Source organism: Acomys minous (genome assembly GCF_964271855.1).
Source record: "Acomys minous genome assembly, chromosome: 1".
Taxonomy (NCBI): Eukaryota; Metazoa; Chordata; class Mammalia; order Rodentia; family Muridae; genus Acomys; species Acomys minous.
Genome location: NC_140483.1, coordinates 50,524,471 through 50,542,705, shown reverse-complemented (window position 1 = coordinate 50,542,705; position 18,235 = coordinate 50,524,471). Strand labels below are relative to the sequence as shown.

Sequence of the window (18,235 nt, the reverse complement as noted above, 5' to 3'; positions counted from 1 at the left end):
ATGGGACGGTTCTGGGGAACTACTTAAATACTACATAGAACGCTAACTGCTCATTAACGTAACATTGTGTGCCTGCCAAGCACGGCTAAACCCATATGAAATGATGTATTCTCTGTCCTCAAATATCTGAGAAATGCACAAATTGTCACAGTACAATAAAGCTAACTCTATCAGAATAAAGGGAAATGATGAGTGTCTTCACAGAACTTGTAGTATTGAGCCCAAACCTTACAGACTAGGTAGAAGGGTCAGTGTGTGCAGGCACTGAGGTGTGGCATGTTCTACAAGTTACTAAGGTGTGGGTGTGTTTCCGGTAAGTGAAGAGGCAGGAAAAAAAAAAGACAAGGACTAAGAGTAGGCAAGTCAAGGAAAGCTAGCTTTGAATGCTATACAGAAGAGCTTACCTTTTTTTTATCTGATGAAACTACTGGGGATACGGAGCTTAAAAAGAGAATGACAGCCAGTATGAACTATAGCCAGATCATATTGCCTTCGGTATGAAGACGGAAATTGGGCAAGGAAATGAGGAAGCCGTGGAGGCACGCAGGGACATAGAGCAGCGAGGAGGAAGCACAATGCTGCTTGGATTTGGAAGATGAATGGCATTGGCAGTGAAAAGTGGGTTGAGGGTAGAACAGTGTTTGTGGCGAATGTCCACAGTGCTGTTGGTGACAGGTAGAATAAAAAGGGTACGTAGAAGATACACGTATTGCCTATCTAATTTCAAAACAACAGCTGTCTTCCAGTTGTTTTTCTCATAGCGTGCTCATTCGCTTTACAGGATTTTAAAAATCTTAGATTTTTGATGATCATTTTTCTAGTCTAAATTGAGGCTGAAGCTTACGTACTTTGTGCTCGTTTAGTATGCTTTGGATGTGCTAGGCCACTAACATTTGCCAATAAGCACTTGAACTTGAACTAAGTTTAAAGGATGCCATCTGGCTTTCCATTGGCTTGTGTGGACCCCATCAGGGCTTCTTTATCATCTGCGAACTCGGCTGCCCCCAACTGAGTTCATGAGAGCGAGGGATGAGCTCTGAGGCTGCTGCTCGAACCCTTAGCGGCACAATGCATAACCGAAAAATTTGATTCCAGTCCTTGGATCTTTTATTCTTTCTGGTGCTGCAAGTAGCACTTCTGATCTAGTTATGTCTTTCCCTGGGCTGCCAGCTGTCCATTCCTCATCCAATTCTCATGTCAATACGAGTCCTTTGACCTCGCTGCCCCTTAGACCAAAAACCTAGTGGGTAAAAAGCAAAATAGAGAAATGACAGATGGGGTAAGAGAGAAAATTTGGATAGTTTATATGTGTGTGTGTGTGTGTATTTTTTTTTTCCTACACAGAACTAAAATATTTTCTTTGAGTAAGTCACAATCTCTTCTAAAGCCAAAGAATGTTTTGTGTTCCCTCTCCCACTCTATTAAACATGAGTTTATTTGGTCTATTTATGTAGGGATTCTGCCTGCTTCTTAGTGAATATATCAATGATGTAATTTTCAAAAGCTAAATATTTTGTTTATGTGCTCTTTAGAGTGTGTTATATGAATAGGTGTAATTGAGAGTAGCAATATCAGGTAAGTAATATCTTATAGGCTAATTTAGTAATACATCACAAAAATTGCATATAAAAATTTAAAAGTAATAATTTTGCCTGAATCATATGAGGGAATAAGTTTTGAAACATATCAAGACAAATTTATACATACGGAAATATCTTTGATTTGTGACTCCTACTTGGAGGCAGTTCAGATTGAGATTTAGTTCGGGAAACTACTGTGTCACAGTTTTTCAATATAAGATGTTTTCTATTTTCTAAATAGAAACTGGTAAGTTTGAAGAGAATATGTTGATTTTATACATTGTTATTGGAACCTCTACCACACAAAGTGAAGAAACGATTGTAGACTGTAAATGTTAACTGTTTGTACTGAGGAGTATCCCTTCCACACACACACTTCTGCCAGTTCCTTCAAACAAGAGATTTATTGGGGGGATTACATTCTGTTTCTTTTCATAAATCTCCGGAGACCCACTTGGATCTTCTGAGTCGAGCTTTCCCTCAGGCTTGTCTATTCGTGTTCAGTTTCAAATCCGTGGAGACAATGAGCTCTGCGGGATGGATATGCATAAACCTTGAGTTTGTAACTTACGTTCTTTCTTTTCTATGATTTTTAATGTTAGAGGAGTTTTTCTTAGTCTCTAGACATTATTATATTTATTTTATTATTTTACCTGTTTTATAAATTATTTAAATTTTATTATAAAAATCTTTCAAATTAAAAAAATATTTACCGTATTTCAGAAGATTTTAAAAATCGTTAGGTTTAGGGACTTGTGGCTCTGCAAATATGAAGACCTCAGTTGAGTCCCACATAAAAAGTTGGGAATGATGTGTGTTCCTCTAAGTACAGAATTGAGAGGTTGAGACAGGTAGGTTTTGGAAGTTGGCTGGCCAGCGGATTAGCTATAGGGCAAGCTTATTGTTAAATGAGAGCCCTGTCTCAAGACAATAAGGTAGAGAGCCTTGAGGAAGCCATTCTGTGCTTTGCTCTGGTCTCTGCATGTATGCTCGTGGGTAGGCATCCTTACACGTGTGTGTGCATGCACACACATTGTTGTGTTTGTCTAATTTGAGCTATTTACGTTTAAAATTTTCTATTAATCTTTTAAAGACTATTGGTGACTAGTCAATAATTAATAGTCAATTAAATGTTTTAATTGAACTGTTCTATTTAATGGTCTTAATATTCAAAACATCTAAAATTTTCTTTAAAAATGAAAAAGTCTTGCTTTTAAATGTAATGAAAATGATATAATTAGTAGTATAAACTCCTTACAGCTGTAATATTTTTGTACAAAATGAACAACTAGGGGTTTTATATACCTTGTATTTTTTTACTTTGTATTTTTTACATATACATATATATTATTACACATAAATACAATAGATTACCTATAACAAGAAGAACCATGACACAATCAGGAATTATATAAATGTTACATTCTTAGTGTTTTGGCTATTTATATTTGACATCCTTGAAGAAAACATCTTTCCTATCTTAATATACTTTGTACTTTTAGGTTATTCTTCCATTTAGGACCAAAAATTAGATTAATGCTTTTGGAAGTAGCCAAATTACTTTTTTAGTCCTGGGCATTTGCAATCTGTACTAAGGAGGCTAATAACAATAATGGCTGGCATTTATTTCTGTTTACTAGGTACTAGAATGTTTTAAATCTCATGTAAATATTAATTCATTTATTAGACACAATCCCATAAAATATTACTAACTCAGGTATAGAAAAGCTAAATGTTTAGCTTACTTAGGAATAGCTAACTGAGGAGGTGGTTAAATACTGACTGTGTTTTCTGGATGTATAAGAGGATAAAGACCATTCTCCAGAAACTTTTATACATATAATTTTTGTTTGGATGAGGAAGAATTGAAGCAGAGAAGAATCTGTAGATCACACATTCTACTGCTTAAAGAGTCCTGGTGGAAAGATTCAACACAACCTATGCTTACTTGTGATGCTTGCCTGCCTCTGAACTTCAGACACTTATGTTCGACATAGTGATATAAAGACTGTAAATAAATTAAACCCACTGTTTGCATCTATTTGTTTTCTTTTTCACTGTGCTTGTTAGCAGCCTGTATTACAATTTCTTGTCATTTCTATTAGAAATACCTCTATTACACGTTCTGAGTAGCCGAAGATTTTAGGCTTGCATTTCACGTTTATAACTGGGTCTCTTTTTTTGCCTGTTCATCTTTTTTTTTTTAACTTGTTTAGATCTTGCCTGTGTGTGTTGGATTTAGCATTTCAGTATTAAGCACAATCATACTTAATTTATCAATGTTCCTTAAAGAATTTTTATATAAATGGGTTATAGTGTTAATTATTTGTTAACTATTCTGGGTTTGTAGCATTCTTTTACAATGCCTTTTGTGAAAAGAAAAAGAACATAAAATAAATAAACACTTTTTTTTCTTCTTTATGATATTTGAGTAAGATCTTTTAATCCTGGACACTGTGGATATGCATAGGAAAAGTAAATTGTGGATATAGTAAATACTAAATGATCAGTAGATACTTTAAAAGGTAGTTAATATTTAGAATTTGTCAACACTTTTTTGGGGAAATTTCAGACATTAAGATTTTTAAAATAAGCTGGGCTTGGTGGTGCACTCCTTTAATCCTAGCACTCGGGAGGCAGAGGCAGGCGGATTGCTGTGAGTTCAAGGCCAGCCTGGTCTACAAAGTGAGTTCTAGGACAGCCAGAGCTATACAGAGAAACCCTGTCTCAAAAAAAAAAAAAAGATTTTAAAAATATGTGAATGAGTAGTTTTTTTTTTTAAACTACTGAAGCTTTTGAGGAAAAATACACTTTAAACTCAAAGCACTGAGGTCCATTTCATCAGAAATTTAAGCAAATATTTTCTTTTTGGTTCCATATGTGATTTTGGGGCATATATATCAAATTTATTTAACCTTGTGTTTTCATTGCACTGTGTAATTTCAGTCACAGTATAGCGGATGTGTTGAATTCAATTTTCTTCTCCCTTGTAGGGAAATATGAGAGCCACACCCGTGTGCACACAGGTGAGAAGCCTTTTGAGTGTGATATTTGTCACCAGCGTTATTCGACAAAGTCTAACTTAACTGTTCACAGAAAGAAGCACAGTAACGAAGTAGAGTTTCATAAGAAGGAGCACAAGTGCCCTTACTGTAATAAACTTCACGCGAGCAAGAAGACACTGGCCAAGCACGTGAAGAGGCAAGTATCTTGCTTCCATAATGTATATCATTGTGCCTTCTAGGGGAAACATAAGTAAACTGAAAATATCTACAGTGTGCTTTATGGTTTTGTACAAAGAACAAAACAACTACAAATGTCAGTTTGTTCGTATTTTTCCCATTGTTGAGATGAAGCCTTTTGGCAGTGCAATATAATATAAAGCTTAAGATGCATTTTGATCATCTTTTATTTTAATTCAGTTTTGACAAGTATGCCTTCAAATGCATGGTTTTAAGGAGATTTATTTTTCATATTCACCTTTAGTGTGGAAAAGTTTGTGACTATATTTAACACGATGTTAAATATTAACTCTACATTTAAAATATAAGCTAACATGTAGATCTTGTTTAAAAATATATTTAAATACACTTTTCTTAATTTCTGTGTAACTTAGATATATGTATTGAAATTTAAAATGATTGGGCCTCTATTCTTACTCCATTTACCTGTGTGTATGAGAAGAACCTAAGGAGCGTGGTTTGCCTGTAATCCCAGCCCACACGAGGCTGCTGAGGCAGACAGGTTGCTGTGAGGAACGCCAACTCGGGTTATGGAGTTCTCACTCTATATTAACAATACCAAAAATAAACAAGGCATACGTTACTCTTTGTGTTTTGCAGCAGAGTTTTGGTTTGTAACTGAGGCTGGCACCACTTCTAGCTCTCCCTGTGTCAGCTTCCTGAGTGTGAGGTTACAGATGTACAGCACACGGGGCTAGCACATGATTCTTGACAGCTGATGGATTCATATCGGATATAGAGTTACTTTAGTGCATCTTCCTAATGTCTTTTCTCTTTTTGATAGATTTCATCCTGAAAATGCACAAGAATTTATTTCCATCAAGAAGACTAAGAGTGAAAGTTGGAAATGTGATGTAAGAATCTACAATTTCTATTAGAAAATCAAAGTAAATGTAGTATTGTCTGTTTCTAAACAAAGGTAATTAGGTTTTCAAGTAATGGAACTAGCCTCACTTTTAGAATCTTTTAAATAAAGTTATTTGACTTTTTTTCTTAATTTAGCCCACAGTATGTTGGTTTTCTTCTGTAGATCTCAGACATGGAGATTCTACTTTGGTTATTAGTTTTCCCTGGTATGTCCCTAGCATACAATTAGCAAACTCACTCTTCTTGATATTTAGAGCTGTGCATAACAGTCTCTGAGGGTTAAAACCGCCTCTCCATTCCTGCTTAATCTGTTGCTGTATAGGGAACCATGTTGAAGCTCTAGGGCCCTTACACTGCTATTTTACTGTGTGTTCACCTCCTTCTAGGTTAGAATCTAAACTGGGGGTGAGGTTTGCTGGGTGCTTATTTCATTCAGTGTGATGTCAATCAAAGTAACGCAGTGATAAGTTGCCGGATGATTTTGTCTGGTTTGGGGACACTTTTACAGTGACTTACTCATGGTTGGCAACTTGGTGATGGGTGATGGTTAGGGTTAGTAAAGACAGGTCAGTACATAGGAGACTCCCTTCTGCTTTATCTGGAGCTACTTGGCCTTCCTCCATACTTGTAGCATAGCGGCTAGGTTCTGAGAGAGGAAGGGACAGAGAGATAGAGAGAGAGAGGAGGAGGGAGGGAGGGAGAGAGAGAGAGACAGAGACAGAGACAGAGACACAGAGAGAGAGAGAGAGAATGCAGCAGGGACATGATAGAAAGATAGACAGAGAGGAGAGTGCCAGGAAGCACAGTCATGGCCTCATGGCCTCATGGCCTCAGACGTCCCAGAGCATACCACCACCACATGCTCACATGCTCTTGGTTAAACTAGTCAGTTCTAGAACAGAGTTGGGGGGGGGGGAGGAATTCAGCTGTATTTCTCAGTGGGAACAAATAGCAAAGAATTTGGACTTTGTTTGTTTGTTTGTTTTGTTTTGTTTTGCTTTTTTTAGTTTTTAGTTTTTGCTTTTTTGGCACACTACTAAGGATTTTTTTCATTATTTAGTTGTATTTATTTTAGTATTTAATATTGCTCATCATTTACATTGTTTTCCAAAGGCTGACTTGCATTGAAAGCACACTTTGAGACTTGTCTCTAGTTCTCTGGCTGTGTCTTCAAAAAACTGAAGTTAATTTCTTTGACTTTACACAAGATAATGTTTTCTTCACCTTATTAAGTTTTAACTGAATGATGTTGTAGAGAGTTATGTCTGCTTTGTGGTAATTGTGGCTGGTTGGTAGTGCTGTCTAGTGCTACAACAGCTTTACTTGTTTAAGTCTCTGACATGTATCACATTTTATTATTTCTGAAAATTTGATGATAAGCATTGAGGGGTTTTCTGTGATTTAATCATTTATTGATATTCCTTATTAAATATATTGACAATAATGATAAAAATTTTCTATTGACATAAATTTTGTTTTGTGAATTTAAAAATTGATATTCAGGGTGTGGATAGGTGGCTCAGCTGTTCAAAGAACACTGGCTGCTCTTGTAAAGGACCCAGATTCTGTTCCACCCACAGGGCAGACAGCTCACAGTCACTCATAAGCCAGCTCCAGGGGACTCAGCATGCTCTTCTGACTTCCGTGAGCACTAGGCATATATGTGATACATACACATATATGCATGCAAAAACACTGACACACATAAAGGAAAAACAAACCTGTTTTGAAAAGAAATTACTATCTAGAATTAAGCTGCTAAGAGTATTTTTTAGCCATGTTAAACATAGAATGAGGTGAATTTCATCGATTTAGGGTTAATTTAACATAATTCTGGACTGTAATTCTTCTAGTGTTTCTTATTTTCCCCCTCTCCTAGCACAGTTAGAAAATTGATAATACTTTGGTAAGCTTTTTGTTGGAAAATATTTCTCTTTACCAGAGCTTTCAGCTCATGAGCTTTGTATTTTAATTCAGGCTAAAATTAAAATAGTTACATTTTATATATACTTTCATTTAGATTTGTAAGAAATTTTTTACTCGAAGACCACACTTGGAGGAACACATGATTCTGCATTCACAAGATAAACCTTTCAAGTGTACCTATTGTGAGGAGCATTTCAAATCCCGATTTGCACGGTTAAAGCATCAGGAGAAGTTCCATCTGGGTAAGTCCTGTCTTGTAAAGCAGTCATCGAGTTACTGACTGACTGACTCTGGAAGAACTTACCACTGTTACATTGTACGTTTTCCTCTTAAAAATCTCTATTGTTGCTGGGTGCAGTGGCTCCTACCTGCAATCCCAGCACTTGGGAGACAGAGGCAGGTGGATTTTTTTGTGAGTTCAAGGCCAGCATGCTGTATTGAGGCCTGCCTGGTCTACAAAGCAAGCCCTAGACAGACAAGGCTACACAAAAAACCTCTGTCTCGAAAAACCAAAAACATACAAAAAACCAAACCCCCCCCCCAAAAAAAAAGAAGAAAAACAAAAACAAAACAAACCTCTGTTGTTTGGAGAAAAGAAAGGGAAGGAGGAAATGAAGTAATTATAATTTTGAAAAAAAAAACTTTCTGTTTAAAAGTAGCTCTAGGTTCACAACAAAATTTAGAAGGTGTAGATAGCTCTTGTACTGCTAGCTTCTACAAACATGGCATTATCCTTCTCATCACATCCCCACCACATGGGTACCGGCCTCTGCATGTATGTAGTATCATGCCTCATCAACATCTCCACCACATGGGGGTACATTTTGAAAAATGATGAACTTCCAAATTTTGTTGATTAATTATAAAATGGCCATAATTATGTTTGCAAGTTTTGTGGATAATAATCTAAGAACTTAAGGAAAACTTCTATTGAATTTTTAGAATACATGCAGTTTATTTAGAAATTGTCATATTGTCTTCTAAAATGGCTATACCATTTTGAATTCTCACCAGCAAGGATTAAAACTCTTGTTACTTTACCATTTAGCATTTAGTATTGCCAGAATCCTGTATTTATTAAGCCACCGTAACAGTTGCTTGCCATATCATTGCTTTCATTTGCAATATCTAGGATGTGGTATGGAACATCTTTTCAAGTGTTTGTCATTTGTCTTCAGTTTTCTGTTAAGACTTTAGCACTATTTTGTTGTTTTTCTTTTTTTTTTTAATTGTTGAGTTTTGAGAGCTCTTTTAAAAAATACTTAGGTATTTGTGTGTGCGTGTCACATGTCCTTGTGTCTAAGTGGAGGTAGTGGGACAACTTGTAGGAGTCGATATTTCCTTCTACCATATGGGTGCCAAGGATGGAAATTAGGTCGTCAGGTTTAGTGTCAAACACCTTTAACTGCTGAGCCATCTCTCTGGCCTGAAGATTCTGTTAATTAAAGATTTATTTATTTATTTTTTTGGTTTTATGAAACAGGGTTTCTCTGTGTAGTCTTGGCTGTCCTGGACTCACTTTGTAGACCAGGCTGGCCTCGAACTCACAGCGATCCACCTGCCTCTACCTCCCAAGTGCTGGGATTACAGGCGTGCGCCACCACGTTTATTTAAATTTTTTGTGTGTGTCTGAGTGTGTGTGTGTGTGTGTGTGTGTGTGTGTATGTGTATTTGCTATGTTATGTCCATGGAGATCAAAATCAGATGGAGTATCTGATATCTTGGAGTTGGAATTATAGATGGTTGTAAGTTACCCATCATGCATGTTGGGAACCCAGTGGACCCTCTGAAGGACAGTATGCACTCTTAACTGCTAAGCCAACTCTCCAGTTCCTTTAGAATGCTTTATGCACTTTGTATTAAACTACTTTATTAGTTATTTCTTCCCTGTCTGGCTTGTTATTCATTACATTTATAAGGTTCTGCCGTAGAACCAGATCAACTTTCATGAATGTCATATCTAAACATTGTCAAACCCTGCATCACCTAGATTGTTGCTTACATTATTTATATAAGTTTTATACTTTCCTGGTTTTTTATCCTTAATTTAGGTTGCTGAGCCATTTTGAGTTCATTTTTTCAAAGGACACAATTTGTAGAGGACTATGTCTAGATTTGTGAGGCCTCTCTAGTCTTTTTTATGTGTCCATGATTGTCAGATTGTTAGAGCACCATTTCTTTTTATGAAAGACCATTATGTGGCCTTCATGCCTTTGGCTGTTCTCTTCATATTTGTGTGAGTTTATTTGCTGTTCTAAGTACTGTATGTATTATTATAGCTTTATAGTAAGCTTTGAAGTTTGGTAGTGTTGGTCTTTAGCTTTGTTTTTGACTTCCATATTATGTTGCCCATCTGGACTTCTTGTCTCTACATGAACATGACTAAGTCCCAGCACTCAGGAGGCTGAGACAAGAGGATCACTATAGTTTTCAACAACTTGGGCCCCAGACTGACCCTAAGCCAACCTTGTCCACATGGAACGATTATGTCTTAACATATTCAGTTTATTGATATTCTACAAGCATTTTATCAAGAATTTAATTGGGATGACATTAATTCAATCAAGTAAGAGGTCCTAGTATACTTGTGTGCTTATAAACATGGAATATCAGACACTTTATGTAGTTGTTTATTTTCATTTGAGTTTGTTATTTTTATCATTTTTAAAAACTCATCCTTCTAGCTTTCTTAATAATGTTAGGCTTTATAAACATTTGTTGAGGAGAGATTATTAAAACGCTCTTGATTAACTTCGGGCATTGAATTATGGCCAAAGGAACTCTACTTATTTGGAGTAATACTATATGTGCTACAGTTATTGTAGATCAGCAACTATGGCCTTGTTTTGTCTGGGTAGCAAAAGGATCAGAGGATATCAACAGTTCACAGTTGATCATTGCATACATCCCACTAAGTGCTTGAAATGAGCCATTTGAGTTTTCTAAAAGCTGTTTTATTCTGAATGAATAAACTTAGTATATTGGGAATAATATTATGGGAAGAGTTCCCTCTCTAATGCTCCTGCCCAAGATGTAGACTCATATTTTAAATTTGAAAGTATGGTTTGGTAATTTTATGAAAGTTATTTCTTATAATGATTTATTGTTATCCTACATAGATGTCTTTTTTTTTTCAGCCTTATTTCTTTTATGGCAGCTTGAATAATAATTTATAGTAAGAATAATGTGGGCAAATAGCTTTGTAAATGGCATGAAGTTGACAAGAGTATACCAGGAGGGGGGGGAATGAATATATATATAAATTTTTTTAAAAGTATAGGTCATACAATAGGTCAAGACTAACAAATTTAAAATTAAGTGTAAATGCAGAGTGGTAGACTTCTAAGAATTACCTGACTTTAGTACTTGGAATATTTGGTTATAAAGTGGTCCATGATCCAAACTCCTTTTTATATGAATGACTTAATAACAAAGACATTTTTAGGCAAAGGCATGGTGTGAACAAATAATAAACTGAGAAAACCAATGTAGATTTTAAATTTCATTTATATTGTATATTTTTTAGAATTAATGTAATCTAATTTTGAATTGATGTAGAAAATTATTAATTTCTGAGTACTGTATTTAAAATGGATATTGACAAATATAAAGTGAGTAGGTTGGTTTTCATTTTCATTTTTGAGTTTTTGTGATTTTTCTAAAGTTTTTTGATTAAAAAAAAAGGTTTTAAAATTATGTCAGTGAAAAACTGTTAAAGGACCTTGAACTATTTTTCTACAATAAAAGAGTATATTTATTGTCAGATAACTTGAGCGTCAAAGAATTGTGCTTCAAGGCATATATGATTTTTGTGATTGTAATACAGAAAGCTGCTTAGAAGATACAGTATATGTATTTTTTAGCTTAACCTTTTCCAAGTGGCTTTTTACTAAGTTCAATCTTAGAAATTCTAAAAAGCCATCATAGAAACAACTATTAAATTTATTAAAAGTTCTAGTTGGAGACATCATGATTACATATTACATGTGAGAAAATTAGTTTTAGATTTTATTCCAGGAATATCTACTTTGTATATGTGTTTGTACATTTGTGACTGTGTGGTGTATGCATGTGTGTATTTGCTGGGGCAACTCATTTGTGCATGCAGAAGCCAGAGGAAGGGGCTGCATGTCCTATAGTATCTCTCTCCACCTTATTCCCAGTACACAATGCATTTCCCTAAGCCTGGAGTAGGCTGGGGACAAGCAAGCAATAGCAAATCTTGTCTTTGGCTGCCTCCTGGCACTGGGGTTCCAGATGTGCTGTCCATGCCTGGCTTTTGACCTTGGTTCTGGGGATTTGAATTTAGGTCTTTATTCTTACTCAGGAAATGTTCTTATTCATTGAGCCATTTTCCCATCCCAGTACCTGCTTGTTATTGGATAACTAGTGGCTTCTTTTCATTTTGATTCAAAAACTATAGTTAATTTTCATTGTTGTTGATTTGTTTTTTTTTGTTGTTGTTGTTTTTGTTTGTTGTTTTGTAAAAGTAACCTGGCAAAGAGAGTTTTTTAATTCTACCTCCAGTTCTGTTTCTGATTTTCTATTTCTACTTCAATTAAATGTATCATTTAAAAATCACTTTGAAAAATATCAGACAGAAATTCTAAGTTATAAATTTAGTCCAGTTTGTATTCTAAGAGCTTAAAGTTAAAATAACCTGTAATATAATATTTCCTATCAGCATGTGCTGAAAAGGCTAACTTTTAGATCTTTTGAACAGGATCTTTCTCAAAATGATTTAACTGATTTGTGGTTGTTTGTTGAAAGATTACTTATTTTTCTACCATACTTAGTCTTAATAAGGGAAACGTTACAGAGTTAGTAGGCACTGACGTTTAATTAATGTGCTTAAGCTTTAGTTATAAAGGTGACTGAGAAAGTACTCTAGGAAAAGATACTGAAAAGTAATAAACATTTTATCAAGTAGCTGCTGGCTGTGTAATGAGTTCTGCCTTGGTGTCTAGGGAAGTTATGGCTCCAGATTAAATTACAGTGCAGCACATAATAAAGCAGTCAGTAAATCACACTTCTCTGCTCATATATGTTTAGTATTATAATTTCTGTATAAAGTGACATTTACTAGGAGAAGAACTTGTAGGTATAGTCTCACATAAAGAGTAAGATTTCATAGTGAAGCAATTTTCACTCCACCTACTAGATAATCTAAAGAATTCTCATAGAATTGTAGGTTTCACATATATCAACGAAGGTTAATAAATGTTGCTCTATGGATTAAAAAAAAAGATTGTATTAGTCAGAGTTCTCTAGAGTAAGAGAACTGAGAGAAGGAATCTGGCCTCTATCTTTATCTATCTATCTATCTATCTATCTATCTATCTATCTATCTATCTATCATGTCTCATTTCTAATGTAAAAATTTCCTGTATCCATGGATCAGTTTTCCTTTAGTTTCTGAATTCATATCCAAATTCTATATCTTACTTGTGCTTTTTTATTATAATTCCTCCTTCAGATTATTCTTGCAAATTCTGCGAAATTGTCTTGCATGTAGGTGGTTTCCTTTAGCTGTATTCACTGTGATAGTTTTCATTTTCACTTGATGTTCAGTAGTTACTTATTCAGTAAAATGGTAAAATTCAAAACCATTTAAGGCCAGTGTGTCACCATGCGTCACTGTGACAAGTGTGGGTTTAGTTTTGGAAGAATGGGCAGAAATATGCCACAGTGCTTTCTGTTTTCTCAATGTCACCAACAGATGGTTATGTGTGAACAGCGGGGTTTTCTAAATCATTCACTATTCATTTTTCAAATTTTTTCCCAAACTTCCCATTGGCTCTTTATATAGCAATTGTGTATATGCTATTTCCTATTTTGTTTCACTCTTGTTTGAAATTAGAAACTGGAATTTATGAACAATTAGTTTATTCAGGACTTAAACATTTATTTGGGTGTAAAATATTGTACTTGGGCCTAATGTCTAGAAATGCTTTTCAGGAATAAAAAAAATCTAGAAGAGAAGAGAAGAATATAAACACATAATTGTAGTGTATTACAGATTTTGCCTATACTGCTGATGGTGATAGGAACAGATTTGTGGTGCCTCTATTGAATAATTTAGTATCTATCATCAAATTTCAAATGCATGCTATTTTTTTAAGGTCCCTTTCCATGTGATATATGTGGTCGTCAATTCAATGACACTGGAAATTTGAAACGCCATATTGAATGTACTCATGGTGGAAAGAGAAAATGGACTTGCTTTATTTGTGGGAAGTCAGTACGAGAAAGGTAACGTTATATACACACTTAGAAAGTTGATATACTACCTGGGCGTTGGTGACGCATGCACGCCTTTAATCTCAGCACTGTGGCAGCAGAGGCAGGCAGATCTCTATGAGTTTGAGGCCAGCCTGGTCTACAGAGAGAGTTCTAAGACAGCTCCAGCTATACAGAGAAACTCTGTCTCAAAAAACCAAACAATACCCCACAACAAAAAACAAAGTTAAAACACTTACATGTGATATAAATTATTAATAAGGGTTATAAAAAGGAGATAACTCAGGGAACAAGGTATTTGAATTATGCTTTGGTTTAAAATGTAAAAAAATTACAGAAGTCATACAGAAAAGGATTTGCCAGTTTAGGTGGCTTGCTACATCCTCTGTATTTCTTACTCCATCTACTGGCAGGTCAGGATGGCCTTGTGAACTCTGGGAAAATCTGCAGATGGATTCCATCTATAGGCCCTGGTCATAGTACCGTTTGGGCCTTAGTGATCTTATTATAGTGGCAACATTGTAAGGACTATGCTAGCAACCCAGCTTTTCAAAGGCATGTGATATGTTTTAAAATACGGTGCATGTGAGAGAAATAAAACAGAAAGGCATGTTAACTGTAAGTGGTTATTTCTGAGGAGAGAAAAAAATGAGATAAGTGAGACATTTGGCAGTATGGTAATGTTCCAGTTCCTTGAACATATGTTTAATGCTGTTCTTGAAAAGCATATGTAACTTTTGTATGTGTTTGAAGCATATGTAACTTCTCTGTGTGTCTGTAATCCCAGTGCTAGAAAGCTGAAGCAGGATGCCTGTAACTTGGTCTTCGTCTTGAGTAATATTGGGAAATACTATGATAAAATAAAAACCTTCAGTATGTTTAAGCTTCATGGCCTTAGACTTAGAATTAGAAATACTGATTTCATAATATAAATTTTGAATATGGTAAGGGAATTGGAAAATTATTATGCTACTTACTATGAAAACATTCCTACAGATTAGAAAATTATAAATTTATTATGTGAATTATAAACTTATTTTCCCTGTTTAGAACTTTATATAAAAACAAAAAGTCAAACAAGCCAAAAAAGAAAAATAGAACAAGACAAAGACAGCACTTCATTGTTTACTGCAGCTGCTTTTACATGTAAATTTAGAAACATGGATATGCTTGGATATTTCCACGGAGCTCGGCATAGTCTCCTGACTATCACTTGTCAGGTCTGGATGGCTCTTGTAGACAAGCACCGTCTGCTGTTCAGGTCACGGTCTCCCTTTTGGAATCACGTGATAGAGGACTGACAGGAAAACAAAGTCAAAGTGCTTGGGACAGCCAACAGAAGTTAGGAACACTTCCCTTTACTTCTTCTCCCTCGGTTATTTTGTCCATCCTTTTCAGCCCTTTAGGTGTATAGAAAAACTCTGAATGTTAGAACTACAGGTATTCCGGCAAAGTACTTGCTGAAGTAATAGTTGAACTGTAGCTCCCCATTCTAGTAAAGGGATCAAAATCTGTATTTAATATGTATATTGGCATTTAAAATATTAAATATAATGTGTATTTGCATCATCAAATATGAGAAAGTACTCTGGAATATATATATATATATACATATGTATATAAATATATAATAAGTGCATATATATATACATAATTAAAATTTTTTTTAAACATAGAACTACTTTGAAAGAACATTTGAGAATACATAGTGGAGAAAAGCCTCATCTCTGTAGTATCTGTGGGCAAAGTTTTCGTCATGGAAGCTCATACAGGTAAGTTAAATTACCTTCCTCTGTCTTAAATGAGATAAAATTACAGGTCTGCTTTAGTTCTATTTTATTATAAGTGCTTTGTTTTATTAAAGTCTATCTTAGATTTATGATATGCAGTTAGGAAAAAAAAACTTTACTGACTAGACTGTTCTTTCTACAACTTATATGATTTTCTTCATTCTGCATGTAAAATATTAAATGTTTCCTCATTACCAAATTTGCCAACATCTTTACTGAGCTATCAATATTTAAATATTTAATTAATATTAATAATCAGTATTCAATTAATATTTAATTATTTGTCTTTGGGTAAAAATATTATTAAAACTCAGTGTTCCAAGCTTTGTGTATTTCCTCATCCTTCATAGTAAAATAGATTTAGTATGGAAATAGGATAAGATCAGGGACTCTGGAATTCTCAATTTTAAATGGCCTTCTGTGCATTGTTACTTATTCAATTGTTTTTTATCTAATAACCATAACTGAAGGATCTGAAAATGTGGGGATTTCCCCTTAAATTGGTAGGTTTTTAGTAGGAAATATGTATAATTTTAATTTTTATTAATGAATTCTAGAATTGTAATTTTGTGGCTGTGGTCATAATTTCATTTGTTATTCCTTTAACTATGAGGAGAGTATTTTCTCTTTTCATTTGACTGGCTTTAGTTAATGTAAAATCAACACTTGTTTTAGAAACTTGACTAGAAAGCTATTCCTTTCACATTGGTATGTAAGAACATGGTGGGAGTTAAAGTGATTCAGGCTAGGTAGATATTAGTAATCTAGACCTTTTGGTGTTTGTCTTTAAATTTAAAGCATCATTTTTAGTGTGGAGGAAAGTAGTAAAAAATGCAATTTTTGTAAGTCGGGGTCTTTTAAAATACCGTGATTTATCAGCTACCAATTTATATAGGGTATCAGTTTTTCAGAGAAGTAGAATCATCAGTTATTTGGTGCTATTAGTAGCTGCCATTATCACTTAGTTGTTTGTGTACTTATCCATTGGCCTGATTCTCACTCCGGAAATATGTCCATCCTTGAGACTCAGATCAATAACATTCTCAAACACTTGGTAGAGTTGATGAGGTGGATTTAATATCCAGGTACTTAGGAAGTGTCTAGAACTACTATGGAATATGCAAATTCAAAGTGTTCTTTGAAGAGGTGAGGTGAGTAAGAACCCTGAGATCTTTGTTTGAAAGATGGAGGACTTGGAAAAACCACAGATGCAGAGCAAATGATGTATGTGGGTGGTTGCGCAGACAGCCTATTTTCATTCTTTTTCTTCTTTTATTCATTAGTAAGCATTTTCATTACATACCAGTTTGGACAATCTTCTTTCTTTTTATAGGCTACATTTACGAGTACATCATGATGATAAAAGATATGAGTGTGATGAATGCGGGAAAACATTTATTCGCCATGACCACCTTACAAAGCACAAAAAAATACATTCAGGTAAGCTGTATTTGTATTGCTGTTCTGAAGTTGTTTTTAAAAAACACTGTAAAGAACATGATCATTTTTCCTGTTTATACTAGCTTTCGTTTTAATATTTTGATATTTGTTGATCATCCCTTTATCTGGTTTTAAAATCCTTTCTGTAAAAGTATCTAGAAATAGGGAATAGCAATGACGTGTTTACTGAAAATTTAAAGTTTAGTTTTAGATAAATTCTCAAAGTTTATAATTTGCATGTAGTTTTGATGTATGTACCAATACTATTTTTGGCATTTTCCTGGAGAAAGAGCCACATTCCTCACTGTAGTTATATTTGAGAAGTTGAGAAAGCTTGGTGTTTTAAAGGAACATTGTTATAACTGGGTGTTAAAGGCTTTGTTGTATTGGATTTGAGCCCACGTTTGGAAAAAAACACTTTTATAATCTTGACTAATTTTTCAAATTTTTACATTATAATTTTATACTGTGGGATTTTCATCTCACATTGGTGTTGAGGAGTTGCTAACTCTCTGAGCCAACTCTGAGCACATTTGGACAGGTGGTTACTGTCAGTATTAAACCACTCCTTAAATATGAAGTCTAATCTTTTCCTTAGTGATTACAGCCAGGCAAATCGTAGCAATCGTTACTTCTATGCATTTTCATTTTTAGTAAGAGAATTCTAAATATGTAATTCTAGGCATATGCATTAATGGCACATTGGAATTGAGACAGTGATGTTTATTTATCAACCTTTGTATAGAAGTGCAATAATAAGTAATCAACTGGATTTTCCATTATATTTATAGTTTGGCTCATTATAACTATAAGAAATCCACATAGATGAAAAACCTTTTTAAAATATGAAATGTTCAGGTCCTTTTTCTAAGTAGCTAAATAGCTCATCTTAATTAAATATGTTTTTTTGAGGTATTTTATATCTAGATATGTATTTCTAATCAGTATCCTGGGTTTGAAATAATTTTATATATATTGTTCATTATATTGATGTCTACAACAGAAACATTCATGAAGTTAGGCATAGGCTCTTTGAGGAAGATATTTGAGTAAATGATATTAAGGAAATAAATGATGGCTTTGCATTTCTCATCAAATGGTCTTATTGTTTGGTCATTATTCTGTAGGAAAAAAAAACCCCAAAACTGAA

General features: G+C 34.5%; 1 protein-coding gene and 1 long non-coding RNA gene across 2 annotated transcripts in view; one reads left to right on the top strand and one right to left on the bottom strand.

Annotated features, from left to right (window-relative positions):
- The window catches only part of LOC311601085, a 32,623-nt gene that overhangs the window by 3,680 nt on the left and 10,708 nt on the right, over positions 1-18,235 (bottom strand). The gene's annotated exons all lie outside the window — the stretch shown is intronic.
- Positions 1-18,235, top strand: part of ZBTB41 (zinc finger and BTB domain containing 41) — a 30,177-nt gene that overhangs the window by 2,941 nt on the left and 9,001 nt on the right. Inside the window, exons 2-7 of the mRNA XM_084788428.1 lie at positions 4,574-4,781; positions 5,607-5,676; positions 7,710-7,857; positions 13,738-13,867; positions 15,532-15,627; positions 16,979-17,085. Of these exons, the coding sequence (XP_084644554.1) occupies positions 4,574-4,781; positions 5,607-5,676; positions 7,710-7,857; positions 13,738-13,867; positions 15,532-15,627; positions 16,979-17,085 (759 nt within the window). The remainder of the gene's footprint in view (positions 1-4,573; positions 4,782-5,606; positions 5,677-7,709; positions 7,858-13,737; positions 13,868-15,531; positions 15,628-16,978; positions 17,086-18,235) is intronic.